The sequence below is a fragment of the Quercus robur genome, chromosome 12 (genome assembly GCF_932294415.1).
Source record: "Quercus robur chromosome 12, dhQueRobu3.1, whole genome shotgun sequence".
NCBI lineage: Eukaryota > Viridiplantae > Streptophyta > Magnoliopsida > Fagales > Fagaceae > Quercus > Quercus robur.
This window is the reverse complement of record NC_065545.1, coordinates 19,972,053-19,986,739: the sequence shown is the minus strand read 5'-3', so window position 1 is coordinate 19,986,739 and position 14,687 is coordinate 19,972,053. Positions and strand designations below refer to the sequence as shown.

The window sequence follows — 14,687 nt, the reverse complement described above, 5'->3', positions numbered from 1 at the left end:
GGTGCATTATTCATTTTAAAAGTGGCAATTCACATTAATAAAAAACTAAACAAGGACGTATAATAACCTCTATGCATATGGTGGTGGTGTAGCATTGGTGCATGTGAGAGTTAGAAGACAAAGTTTTGTTTTTTTATTTATTTAAAATATGCATCATACTTGGTTGATACCTATACAATACTTATGAGAAACTACTTTAAATTATAAAATAATTTTTCTATTAACTTTTAATTAGTAGTTTTTTTTTTTATACAGGACTCTCTATTTGTTTTTTTAAAATATGTGTTATTTTAAATTTAACTATCTTGTGCATCTCACGGATTAGCGACTAGTTTTATATAATATGAAAGTTGTATATACAAAATAATAATAATCATTTTATTTTTTGCTCCTCCCACAACAAATTTCTAGCTTTGACACTATTGACCCCCTAAAAAGAAATACTAGAGCCGCCACTGACGGGAATACAGGCAGATAAGAGCTCCTTAGAATGATCCTAGACTCCTAATTGAGCCCTGTTGTGCAGAATCTTTCAAGTAAATTAAGTGGTTATGGTTACATTAAAAAATGGATCTTACTTGATCAAACGAAAACCACGTATTCAGTTAAATCATTTTCTACCCAAGATGATCCTAATTTGATTTTATATATAAGCTCATGAAGGAAGAGGAGAACAAATTACAATCACAACTTGCACAACAAAGAGAAGAGTGTAAAGAAACTGAATGTGAAAAACAACATTATGAAAACCACTTGAAAACCACCAAATTCTGTATAATGTGGGGGAGGGTAGCCGTGTTAGTTTTTGGCATGACCCATGGTGTGGGCCTACTCCTTTGAAGGAACTCTTTCCTACTATGTATGCTTGCTCTTTATCCAAAGAAGAATGGCTCCTTGGCTTGGTTGTAACTACTTCAGAAGGAGGTAGGAGCTGGAATTAGCTGTTCCGTCATGGTCCTCAGGATTGGCAGGCAGCCACGGTCTATTCCTTTTTTGAGTTTATTTATTCCTCTATGCCAAGGGGTGAGGGGATGATCAGCTGGTCTGGAGATTGACTAAGTCTGGTGTTTTTGATGTGCGCTCTTTTTATAAGTTATTATCTAGTCCTAACACTGATGCCTTTCCTTGGGAGTGTATTTGGCATACTAAGGTGCCTAAACGAGTGTCTTTCTTTCTTATGGAGAGCAACTAATGATGGGATACTCACCATTGATAATCTTATTAAGAAATGTCAATTTCTGCCTAATAGGTGTTGCTTATGTTGCTGCGATGGGGAATCAGTGGACCACCTTCTTCTTCATTGTAAGTTCTCTCACGCCTTATGGTGTGAAGTTTTTGCAGTGTTTGGGATCCAGTAGGTAATGCCAAGGTCAGTCCGCTCTTTTTTCTTTATTTGGAGAAACTGGTTTGGAAAGTATCTTTCAACCATTTGGAATTTGGTCCCGGCATATTTAATGTGATTAGTCTAGCAGGAATGTAATGCTTGCATTTTTGAAGACAAGGCGAGAACATTAGAATATCTAAAATGTCTCCTTTTTCGTACTCTACTTCTTTGGGCTCGTGTTTGGGGGTGTACGAACTGTACTACTGTATCTAATTTTTTAGTTTCTATTTCCTTTAGCTCTTGATCTTTTTGTATTTGTTTTCTTGTTCAAAGTGTTCACCATCGTGAACATGATGTTCAGATTTTTCTCTATAAAAGTTTTATTACCTATAAAAAAATTAAAAAATTAAAAATTAAAAAAAAAAACCACTTGAGTGCACAAGAGCTGAAACCCCAGGCATTGCAAAGGAAAAGTAGTATCTAGTATTACTGAACAAACTCATAAAATATGAGGAAAGGCTCAAAAATAATCATGTCAACATAGAACATTGGATAATGCTCTGCTGAAGAAACAATTTACTGCAACCATTTCAAGATCTACTCCAGGGTGCACAATCCTTTCAATTGCTACTATGAACCAAATGCAATGTCATTAAAAGTCTCATTCAACATCTAAGAATATAAAATATTTTTCCTTAAACATTTTACAAAAAATCCAACTGCCTCATGGCTTTTACAAAATTCAAATGTTTTCTTGTAAATAAATTTCCAGACTATACTACAGGCTGTTTATCCCACGTAATAAATTCTAACCATCTCATTCACCCCCAGTGCCACCCCCCCCCCCCCCCCCCCAAAAAAAAAAAAAAAAAAACACAAAAACAAGTATTGTTAGTTGCATTAACAAGAGCGTAAAGAGCATGAATAGAGTTCTGTCTCATGGGATTCTTTATTATTAAAACTGTCATCAGAAAGCTAAGATCAGACAAAGAAACAGAGAAAATGCTTTGGGCCTCCTATAAGTGTGCATTAGATCAAAACCTGAAAGAGATGGCTACAAGTGTGTTTATAGAATTAAAATTTGATATCACATCTGCACTACCAGCACATGAATATTATAATTATGAGAAGATTAATAAGCATACACATCAAAATTTTACAAGGTAACTGGTGCAGGAGATTCAAAAAGATTTTTATTTTATTTCACAAAGTCAATTGTATTTTAATTTAGGCCCTAGGATTTAAGTAGGTTTATGAGAATTTTTATTTAAAGTCAAGGTTATTTTTGTGATAAGGCAATTATTGTTTCCTATGCCTATTAAAACTAGGGTTTAATATTCCTATAAAAAAAAACTATGTACTCTCGTCAAGAGAGACTGATGAAATGAAATTTTGAATTGGAAAAATTCCAATTGCTGGGTAGTGATTCCTAGCAACTTTAATTCCTTAGTTTTTCTTTGCTTGGTGCTGATTCCAAACAAACCCCTAAGTGCTGATTAGGGTTTAGCATTTTTATTTTGTTCAATTTTCCCTTTTATCCCCCATTTGATACTGTACTTCATTAGCAACATATCTGAGATTAACAAATATCTTTAATGTAACATGCATAACCACACCAACATTGCTAGAAATATGACCATTGGGAAGGGAAAGACATGATATTCTCTTTAAAATATCTTAGATTTATCCATTCCAAAATGTTCTCAAATATTCCTTCATAGACAGCAATCACAGTAATATATTATGACTTAATCTGAATCTAAAGCATGCAAAATGTAGATTTCATCTCCCATCACACCTTAAGCATGGCCAACACAATCAAGGCTTCAATATTTCTTTATCAAAGCAAAGGGGTGTATTTTTTTTTTTTTTTATTGATAAGTAATGGAAACTTTATTGATAAAAGAAACTAATCACCCAAGTATACAGGATGTATACAAAAGGGACAGTACAATATATTACAAATATCAATCAACTCAATAAAGGTTTTTATTTATTGATTGTTAAGTACTTAAGTTACATATGCACATAATGGGTCTTTAGCCCACAATCTCACCTTCCCCCTAGAACTTATAAGGGGTACCAGTTGAACTAGAGCTTAGGGGTAAATTTATGCAGAACACAGGCAAATGTAAGATATAGATTTCTTCTTCTTTTTTTATTTATTTATTTATTTTTATGCGGAATGTCAGAACAGGATAAGGAGCTAAAGATAAATTTAAAAAATTTTCTTAATTTGATCCACAGCAGTTCATAACCTATGGAATGTGTCATTATTGTCGTTTTGTATTCCTAAAAAAAATTATTACAAGAGTAATCACAAATATGACAGAAATGATGATGACCATATCTAGTTGTAACTCGTAAGCAAATTAGCAATATCATAATTAATTAACAACATTCACTCCTTGGGTCCAGCTGGTTAATCTAAAACCAGTTCTAGTGCTGAAATACATAACCCAAAAGCTTAGCTACATGCATTAGTGTCCCTTCCATGTGAACTGAACCCCATAACAGCAAAAATGGGTTTAAAAATAAATAAATAAATAAAAACCTTAATCTAGCCATCATTTTTATGATGCTTGGTTGTGCAATGTGCAATCCATGAATTGCACCAATGTCAAAAAAAAAAAAAAATGTCCACTCATGAAGTGCATTCTATTTTCAATCAAATCCATAACATACACATGATTTAACTAACTCTAACGATTGTTAAAGTTTTACTCCACAATTATGTTGAGAGGTCAGTCAGAAAACTTCTTATTTGAGGAAGAAGAAAACATATTAGAATATGCTTTTACATGCTGTCCTGTTGAAAGCACTTTCCAACTATGTTTCAGAGAATAAAGCAACACCTCATCTGTAAATTCAGTGACATCAACCATCTCCATTTATTTTGGATAAAAATTTTGGTTGTACTTTTTTACATAAAGGATACTACATTTCCTCACGATTGTTCAATTTCTCAACACAAATGCAGCATAATCTCTATAATCATCCCAAGTATTGATAAAGTCCTCTTTACCTGCAATGCTTGGTCTTGAAGCCATCCTTGCCATTCATGATCACAGAGTAGTTCTCCAAGCTGTAGTCATTCATCACACGCATGCTTGTCATATTCAACATTCTTCATTGCCATCATTTCCATGTCTTTATTAACTGCTTCCCTGTGATACCTCAACTGCTCTGCTCTCACTCTCCATCCCTCCTCCAACAACTCAGCAAACTTATCTTTTATCTGAAGCAGTGGATCCCGATCAATCAACTTATCACCCTTATATGCTTCTCTCAACATTGCTGTCTTGATCCCACCTTTCAACGACATGTAGAATATCCCCGAATGCCTAGTAAACACACTCGAGAAAGCATTTGAGAACCTATACTCATCACTGAACTTCCCCAATATCGGCACAGGAACCCTCTTATGCAATGAAAGCGAAAGCAACTCATGGAAAACCCCCACCATCCTCTTCTCCATTTCCCTAGATGCCTGATCCAACTGTGACACATCCTCATACGGGGACACATAATCGAGCTCCATCCAATCCCTAACCCACTCCCTCATCTCCTTCCTCAAGAAAAACCCCGACGGAAGCTTAACATGAAAATTAGGCCTAACCCGAATCCCCGTTAGCCTTGACTCCTCCTCTGCCCTCCTCTCAATAACCGATTTTGCAAACTCGGGTTCCCACGAAACCAACTCCAGAAACGATTGCCCCTCACCAGGACACCCTACTAACCTAAAATACTGAGGATACTTGGGCACCAAGTTAACCAAAAAATCATTTGGAAAACCAAATTCCCTCTTCACGTGTACCAACTTATCCACACTAAGAACCTTATCCTTAGACATCATCAATAATTTACACAACTTAGACATTATCCAATGCTCATTTTCACTATAAACCCTTTCCTCTTCTTCGAGAAAATCTTTGAGCCGGTCCGAAACTCTTATAAATTCGACCGGTTGGGTTTTGGGTTTTATTTTATCATAGTAACTAGTAAATAAACCAGGGTTTTTTGTGAGAAAGGTTCTAACTTTCACAGTTAGCCCCATTCTCTCACGGCGTTTTTCGAGGTATCGAAGTGGGATCACTTGGCCTGGTTCGTTAAGAACCTCCTTGACAACGCGAGCACATAGCCTGTACCGCTTGTCGATCTCTATTGCTTGGTCAAGTTTGGAGTCCTTGCGCCACACAACTTTGAGACTCGAAATGGGTTTGGTTTGGAAATTGATAAAAGGATTTGTGGGTGTGGATTTGAGATTATGGTTCAAGTAGGAAAATATGAACTGGGTTTTCGATAACATACCTGGAAATTGAAGTACCAGTCGAGAAAGCCACACTCAGTAATACAGCTACTGTGAAAGTTTCTCTCTCACACGCTCAGAGAGAGAGAGAGAGAGGCGGTGTCAGCAAAAATTTCAGGGTTTTTTTTTGGGGGTAGAGACTGTTTGATGAGTTTTTTGAGTTTTTACTTTTTAGCCCAATTGAAATATGAGTTAGGCCCATAAAAAAAAATATGAGTTGAGCTTGAGCCCTGCTTGTGTCAAATCCTGTATTTGAAGCTTTATGATTTTTTTTTTTTTTTTTTTTATTTATGTGAAGAAACTTTATGATTTTAATATGATATATATATATATATATTTTTTTTTTTTTTGGGGAATGTGCTTGTAATGTGTAGTCTAATTGTTAATTTTCCTTGACTTATTAGTTGAGTCTGTTCATGACAAGATCAAATTAAAGTAAAAGTTGATACAAAAATAAGGACAAGTCTTTTTCAGTTTTTGGTTTTTTGCATCCAAATGATAAAAGGGTTCAGCAAAAAAAAAAAAAAAAGAAGATAAAATGATCATGAGGGACCTTAAATGTGAAACTGTATTGTTTAGGTAATAGTAATACCTTTAGATTGTGCATGGTTTGTTATAATCTCTAAATTTTAGTTGCAATAATTGAAATTATTGTCCTGTTAAAACAAAACAAGAAAAAAAAAATTCATTGCCCCGTAATGTGTTTTTCATATCCCAGTTCATTTTTATATTGACTAGTGACATTACTTAGCATGTATTTGGATTCATTTTTTCCCGTTAACTTATTTGTCTATGTATAGTGTTTTTAAGCCTTTAAAAAAAAATTAAGGAGGTGTTTGGTACATGCACTTAAAAACTGAAAACATGTGTTTGAAAACATGTGTGGAAATACTTATAGATAAAAAGTGTGTGAAAATACGTGTAATATTATTTAAAAACTGAAAACATGTATTTGAATGGGTGTAGCAAACGGAGCCTGAAATACAATTGTACCTTTACCAACTTTTAGAAGAAACCTAAGAGCACTCACAGCAGTGGTGCTATATAGGTATAATGCTATTTTTTAGCTCCAAATATCAAAAATCCTTCACGCAGCAGAGGAGCTAAATCTAAAAAATTTAGCTCCTCAGCTACAGTGCACATCTATCTTTAGATGTGCACTGTAGCTCAAATCTAAAAAAAAAAAAATTTTTTATTACACTCTCTCTCCTCTCTCTCATTAAAATATTCAATTCATTTTCTCTCTATCTCTCTCTCTCCGGCTTCTCCTCTTTCTTCTTTCTTCCTCAAATTTTTTTTCTCTCTAGCTCACCGGTCTCTCATCTCCCTCATCCCTCAGCTCGCCGGTGTCTCCAGCTCGCCGGTCTCTCCAGCTCGCCGGTCTCTCCATCTCGCCGATCTCCCTCATCCTCAGCTCGCCGGTCAATTTTTTTTTCTCTCTAGCTCGCCGGCCTTCCTCATCTCCCTCATCCCTCATCTCTCTAGCTCGACTGCCCAGCGCCGACCACTCCTCACACTGGGCTAGGCTGAGCTTCGGTGGATTTTTGTACTCGTTGTGCTCATTCCTTTTGCGCCGACCGAAGCCCATTCCTTTTGTGCTCATTGTGGATTTTTTTTTTTTTTTTTTTCTGTGGACTGCCGGTAGTGGTGGTGGTGGTGGTGGTGGTGGTGGTGGTGTTAGTGTTTTCCGATCTGTTGTGGGCAAGTGGGCTTGTGTTTGTGTTTGTGGCAGTGGGCTTGTGCTCGTTGTGGTTTTTTTTTTTTTTTTTTTTTTTTTTTTTGCTGTGGATTGCCGGTAGTGGTGGTGGTGGTGTTGGTGTTTTCCGATCTGTTGTGGGTAAGTGGGCTTGTGTTTGTGTTTGTGGCAGTGGGCTTGTGCTTGTTGTGGGTTTGTTTTTTTTTTTTTTTTTTGCTGTGGACTGCCGGTGGTGGTGGTGGTGGTGGTTGTGCCTGTGGTTAACGGTACAGGTGGTTGAGATTGGTGGTGTAATATTTTTTTGGTAGTGGAATATATTATTTTATTGTAGTGGTTATAATATTTTATTATGATGTTTATATTATTTTATTATGTTGAAAGCTAAAATAGATCCACTGTTGCAGCACGTGTGTAGGTAAAATAGATAAAGTAACTTTTGGTGGAGCTAAATTGCTAAAAATTTAGCTCCACTACTGTGGATGCTCTAATTCAAACTTATTTAATTATTTTAGTTATTGGCTTGTGAATAATAACCATTTTGTGTAACTAATGAGTTGAATACTTATATATAGCAAGCTCACAAGTCCAAACTTATTGTACATGCTATCTTTTTTTTGAGAAAGAATTGTACATGCTATCTCAATTACATGATTCGTAGGTTACTGGCACATAATTTTATTGGTCCACATAAAAATTAAAACCCATATTTATTTTCAATTATAACTTAATCTCATGGTCTCAAGTTAAGCACAATTGAGTCAAGAGCTTTGTAGCTTAATAGCAAAGCCTACAATCCTATATTAGGAGACTTAGAGTTCAAATATCTCATTCTCATTGTTGTAACTTGTAACTATCGAATTACCAACAAAAAAAACTAAACACAATTAGTTTTTTTTTTTTTTTTTTTTTTTTTTTTTTTTTTTTTTGAGAAAGAAACACAGTTAATAATGACATGAAAAATGCAAAAATTATTATGAAATTTAATTAAAAAACTTATGATCATTAATGACTATGAATGTGATTGGTATCACATTGACACATAAATTTATAAGACTTATGTATATTTTAATTAATTCAATTAATAAATGTTTTTATTGTCATCAAATAAGAGACCTTGTTTCAAGTCCCATGTGCACCAAAACTCAATTCGTGTCATCATTTGATAATAATAACAATCATCATGAAACAAATTCTATCAAAGTTATTTTGAGAATTGGCATATTTTGAATTTTCTAAATTTGAATTTGTCTCAAGAAGAGATGAGTTGTATGTGTAAATGAAACTTAACTTTTGAAGAAACAAATATATATATATATATATATATGTGTGTGTGTGTGTGTGTGTGTGTGTGTGTGTTTTGATAATTAGAAGAGTAGGATTTGAATCTTTTACATCTTTATTAAAATTATTTTCAATGATAAAAAGACTATATTTCCAAATACTTTTAAACAAATCATAATTAATAAGATTTGATAGTTTTCAAAATAATAATATTAATAAAAAAAATGGCCTAATAAACTTTGTAATATACTTATGTATTATTATTAGTTTACTCTAATCGACAATGACAACTGATGGGGATCAATCTAAGGTCAACATGTCCATAGTGGTCGTCCAAACAGTCAAACCACATCTATAATAATAGCATTAGATAACCTTAAGGGAGAAGCCCAACAATAGCATCATGTATGACTGATACTCGTCCATCAGTAGCAAGACCATTCAATCTCATGATGGTCGTTTAGGACTAACACAAGGGCATGGACGACCAAAAGATACTAACGAATTCTAAAAGAAAGCTTCTCATAAAACTCCATGGAATCAAGCCATGATGTACTACTACTAAAACGTGGAAAGAATTCCCCATGATCTGCTCCATGTTTCCCATTTCCTCTATTAACCACCCATATCACCCACGATTATGGTGGATCCGAACAAGTAGACCCACTTTTAACTCTCTATAAAAAGAACAAGTCTTATTCACCCAAGGTAAGTCTCACCATCCACTATTTTTCCCTTCCTTGTGTTCTAGAGAAAAAACTGACTTAACCATTGGAAGGTCCTTGGCCGGGTTACACCGATCACCCATGACAGTTCTTTCTTTCTTTTCAAGATCTATAGCCATTACCATAGTCCAAAGCATTCCAACCTACTGATTTTCATGCAGCATCAGTTGACGCCATCTGTGGGAATGAGACTAGTAAGTTAAATTTCTAAGTGTTAACTTCTTAACTTTCCAAGACAAAAAGGCTGCATGGTTCGAACTAGGTCTATGGCGACTAGTCCAGGACACCTAGAGAATGGAAATGCCTCCAGTCACCCAAATCGTGCACCACCACCCCCCCATGATCATCCAATAACAGTTGCAATCCATGGCAGCAGCGATGGCAGAATTGACGCAACAAAACCAAGAGTTAACTAGAAAAGTTAATAGACAATGTCAATAGCAACGTGGTGAAGAACGAGACTAGAATTTGGAGAATGAAGGGACTAAGAATAATGTTGAAGGAGACCAGTCTAGAGGTACCATTACTCATACGGTACCACATTTGGAAAGAGAGATGGATTAGATGAAAAGAGCCATGGAAGAGATGAAGGATTCCATGATGAGAGCAAATCATGTGGATGACCCCATCCATAGGACTAATTCCCCCTTCATTGGGTCTATCACGAGTCATCTTCTGCCCTTCAAGTTCAAAATGTCTACCTTGGACTCATATGATGGGACGCGAGATCCTTGTGATCACATTGCTACGTTCAAGACAACCGTGCATCTCCAAGGTGTTCTAAACAAGATCATATGCAGAGCCTACCACATTGAAAGGCCCAGCAAAGGTATGGTTTGGTAAGTTACCACCAAATACCATAACCTCGTTTCAAGAATGAAGTAAGTTGTTTGTCAACAACTTTGTTGGAGGTCAAAGGCAAAAGCGTTCCTCGTCCAGCTTATTGAACATAGAGCAAGGAAAGAATGAGAGTCCGCATTCCTTTATTAGCCGCTTTAACAGAGAAGCCTTGTTAGTGGACGAGATGGATGACAAGATCCTCTTAGTAGCTTTTTACAATGGTGTCAATTCAGATTTGTTTATCCATAAGCTGTATGACCAGGAGCTATTTACCAGAGGCTAGTCAACCATATGTTTTGTACACAAATTGGGTGAAATGTTGAAGTGTACGTGGATGATATGCTGGTCAAGAATGCGAAGGAGACACAACATCTAGACGACTTCCAAGAAACCTTTGATACACTTAAGCAGTATAAAATGAAGCTGAATCCAAGCAAATATGCCTTTGGAGTTGCATCAGAGAAATTCCTTAGTTTTATGGTTTCACATAGAGGGATTGAAGCAAATCCTAATAAGATCCAAGCGATCTTGAACGTGGAGCCCCCGAAGAATGTCAAAGACGTCCAGAGCCTCACTAGACAAGTAGCTACCCTTAACAGGTTTGTTTCAAAAGCTACTGACAAGTGTTTACCGTTTTTCAAAGTACTAAGGAAAGCGTTTGAATGGACGAACAAGTGTTAATGAGCGTTTGAAGACTTGAAGGCTTATCTCACTTCAACTCCACTGCTAAGTCCATTCAAACCAGGAGAAGAGTTGTATCTTTACCTAGCGGTGTCCCTTCATGCAGTAAGTTCAGCCTTGATCAAAAAAGAGGAAAAGGTATAGAAACACTAGCAAAGCTTTAAGAAGAGTAGAAGGACGACATCCGCTAATGCAAAAGTTAGCATTTTCATTGGTGACAGCAGCAAGAAAGCTTAGGCCTTATTTTCAAGTTCATATAATCAACGTCCTGACAGATCACCCGCTAAAGAAGGCCATTAAAAAGTTAAAGGCCGCTAAACGACTAATCCAGTGGGCAGTAGAACTTAATGAGTTCAATGTACGGTACAAACCAAAAGAAGCAATAAAAGCTCAAGTCCTAGCGGACTTCATTGCTGAATTCACTCTTGCCAATAGTTAGCAAAATGAAGACTAAGGGGCAAAGTAGTGGGTTGTCCATGTGGATGGCTCGTCCATACAACATGCAGGAGGAATTGGGATGGTTTTACACTTACCAGAAGGGGATCATCTAGAGTATGCAGTCTGTCTACAGTTCCAAACAACCAATAACAAGGCTGAATATAAAGTCCTACTTCAAGGCTTGGAGTTAGCAAAATCATTTGGAGCAAATTCAATCCTAGTCTAAGGAGACTCACAGTTGGTAATAGGCCAAGTTCTAAGGAGGAACGGATGAAGAAATACTTGAATAAAGTTAGACAATGCATTAAAGGCTTCACAACAGCGCAATTTCAACAAAAACCAAGGGAGGAAAATGTAGAAGCCAACTCCTTAGCCAAGACAACAGCTACAGACAATATAGTAGGAGATTAAGTTCAAGTCAAGTATATTCCAAGTATAGACATTCCGGAAGTGAATTAGATAGATGGAGTCGCCAACTGGACCTCCCTCATTATGTCTTATCTCAAGCATGGAGTTCTTCCTGAAGATAAAGAAGAAGCAAGGAAGTTTAGGGAAAAAGCAATGAGGTTTATCCTTGTAGACGAGGTGTTGTATAAAAGGGTTTTTCTCAGCCCTACCTTAGGTGCTTAAATCCAGACAAGTCCCTTTACGTCCTAAGAGACATTCATGAAAGAGCTTGTGGAAACCATTCATGGGCCAGGTCCCTCATTTATAAGATAGTCCACGCTGGATACTACTAGCCGTCCATGCAAGTAGATGTAAAAGCTTATGTCAAAGCGTGTGACAAGTGTCAGCGCTACAGCAACATACCTAGGCAACCATCAGAGTATCTCACTCCAATGGTGGCCCCTTGGCCCTTTGCTCAGTGGGGACTTGACATCCTTGGTCCTTTTCTCATGGGGACGAGACAAATGAAGTTCTTGGTAGTAGAGATTGATTATTTTATTAAATGGGTGGAAGCAAAGCCCGTGGCAAGAATCACTGAGTAGAATGTTAGAAGTTTCGTCTAGAAGAACATAGTCTACCATTTTGGAATCCCTAGGGTGCTCGTCTTAGACAATGAACGTCAGTTTGACAATACACCTTTCAAAGAGTTTTGCAAGCAATTAGGAATCAAGAATCACTACTCCTCGCCCTACCACCCACAAGCCAACGAACAATTAGAAGTTGCAAACCAATCCTTGTTGAAGATCATCAAGACTCAGTTTAAAGGGCAAAAGGGATATGACCAAATGAATTACCCAGTGTCCTTTGGGCATACAGGACGACAGTAAGGACTCCAACTGGAGAGACTCCTTTTAAGTAAGCATATGGAAGTGATACAGTGATACCTACGGAGGTTGGTCTAACTAGCTAGAAGGTGGCTATTATAACAATAAGGAGAATGAGAAACAGCTTCGTCCAAGCCTTGATCTTATTGACAAGGTAAGGATGGATGCAGAACAGAGGGTGACACATTACAAGAACCTGATAACTAAGCACCATAACGCATTGGTAAAGCCAAGACAATTTAATGTCGGAGATCTCATCCTGAAAAGGGTGTCCTTGACTACAAAGGACCCTGCTCATGGAAAGTCGAAACCTAACTGGGAAGAACCATACAAAGTCATCAATTCCAAAAGGTGAGGTTCATACTACTTGGAAGCCCTTGATGGACAAAAGCTAGAGCACCCGTGGAATGTACATCACTTGAGAAAGTACCACTAGTGAAGAAGACTCGTCAAGAAGGCCAACATGGACGAGACTAAAGATTACTAGTGATTTATAGAGTTTATCTATGTTATCTTTTAGCACTTATGTTTTTCAGCAGTATTTTATGTTTTCTAGCATGCATTTGAATTCCCTAAAAAGCACTAGCTACTAGCGTGTGCTATGGACGATGTTATGAACAAAGTTCTTTTGTACATAAAGTAATTTGAATTCCCTAAAAAATGACTAAGTACTAAGCATGGATGATGTCTTTGGACGATGCTATGTACTAAGTCCTCTGATGTTTATGGACGATGTTATGTATAGTTATTGTATGTAAAGTGGCTTGAATTCTCTAATTTAAGTGTTGATGATTTTGTGAAATTAACGTCCATATGAAATTAAAGACATTAAAAATCTTTGGACGCAGAGATGTGTCGTCGTGAGCCATCCTTAGACGAGGAAAAGACAAATTGCCACAAAACCTAAGGCAATAACGTTAAGTACAAAGGGAATGAACAAACCTCCCAGTACACTCGTCCAAAAATAAAAGACAAAGAAAAGCATGCATGCAACACTTTATATGGATAACATGTCCAATTTGCTGGGCAATCCAAGCTATATAAACATATAGATATATATATATAAAGGGGAAGGGGACGCACAGGTGAAGAGAAGGAGAAGGAAGCACAGATGTATTGTAAATGGAAATAATGTAAAGAAGGAGAAAGTAAATAGCTTTAAAGTAAATGACTTGAATGTAAGAACAATAATAAGGCGGTAGAACCAGCCAAGTAGTATATATCAAAATAATTCAAAGTAAATAAGAACAATAGTTCAAAATAAATGAAAGCAATTTAAAACCATCCGGTATGGCGGTAATCCGTCCAAGGTGGTGGTAGCAACAAGTAAAGTAATGAACATAGAATTGAAAATACTTGTTATTGAAAGTAGGATAAACACTTACAGTAGTAGTAGTCAATACAAGATCTCAATAGTTACAGGTTAACAAGTACAAAGCTTGAACTAGTCCTAGTTACAAGGTTTGTAGGATTACAAAGTTTTAGTAAACAAGGATGAGTAGTAGAAGTAGGGTGAGTTCTTTCTCTAAGAAGGCTAGTTCTAAGGGAAAGGAAATCAGAAGTAAAACTTGACTTGAAGAACCCTCTAAGGGACAACCCCCCTTTAATAGGCAATATTTTTTGAGTAAACAGTACTTGTGAACAGTGAAAGTTAACAGTGAAAAGTGAAAGTTAATAGTAAGCAATCTTGATGTGACTAAAAGTCACGGGAAACATGGAGAATCATCTTTTCAGAACATTGCACGGGAAACATGGAGAATCATCTTTTCAGAACATTATCATTAGTGGTGGAAATCAACAGTAGATTTTGACCAGACCATTGCATCATTTTTGGCCATTATGCAGGCCAGACAAATAGGGGAATCAAGCTTCCAATCAATCATCATCATTTTTGACCATTATGCAGGCCAGACAAATAAGGGAATCAAGCTTCCAATCAATCATTTGCTAAGTCATCAGCATCTTCATCATCATGACCAAACAACTCCTGATTGTAAGGGTAGTAAGGATCTTTTGAGACAGAGGCTTGAGAGGATCGCTCATCATCTGAATCAGCTTCTTCTTTAATCATTTTAGTGAGCAGGGCATATAAAGCATCAGGGTCTTTGCGGATTGCATTCAA

The 14,687-nt window shown here is 36.6% G+C and overlaps 1 protein-coding gene across 1 annotated transcript; it reads right to left on the bottom strand.

Moving 5' to 3' along the window:
- Nucleotides 1–2,224: 2,224 nt before the first annotated feature.
- LOC126709663 (protein WHAT'S THIS FACTOR 1 homolog, chloroplastic) lies at nt 2,225–5,780 on the bottom strand. Its single transcript, XM_050409976.1, has 2 exons — nt 4,350–5,780; nt 2,225–2,365 (listed from the first exon to the last, which is right to left on the bottom strand). The coding sequence occupies exon 1, from the start codon at nt 5,631–5,633 to the stop codon at nt 4,416–4,418; it is 1,218 nt and encodes a 405-aa protein (XP_050265933.1). The 5' UTR covers nt 5,634–5,780; the 3' UTR covers nt 2,225–2,365; nt 4,350–4,415.
- Nucleotides 5,781–14,687: the final 8,907 nt, after the last annotated feature.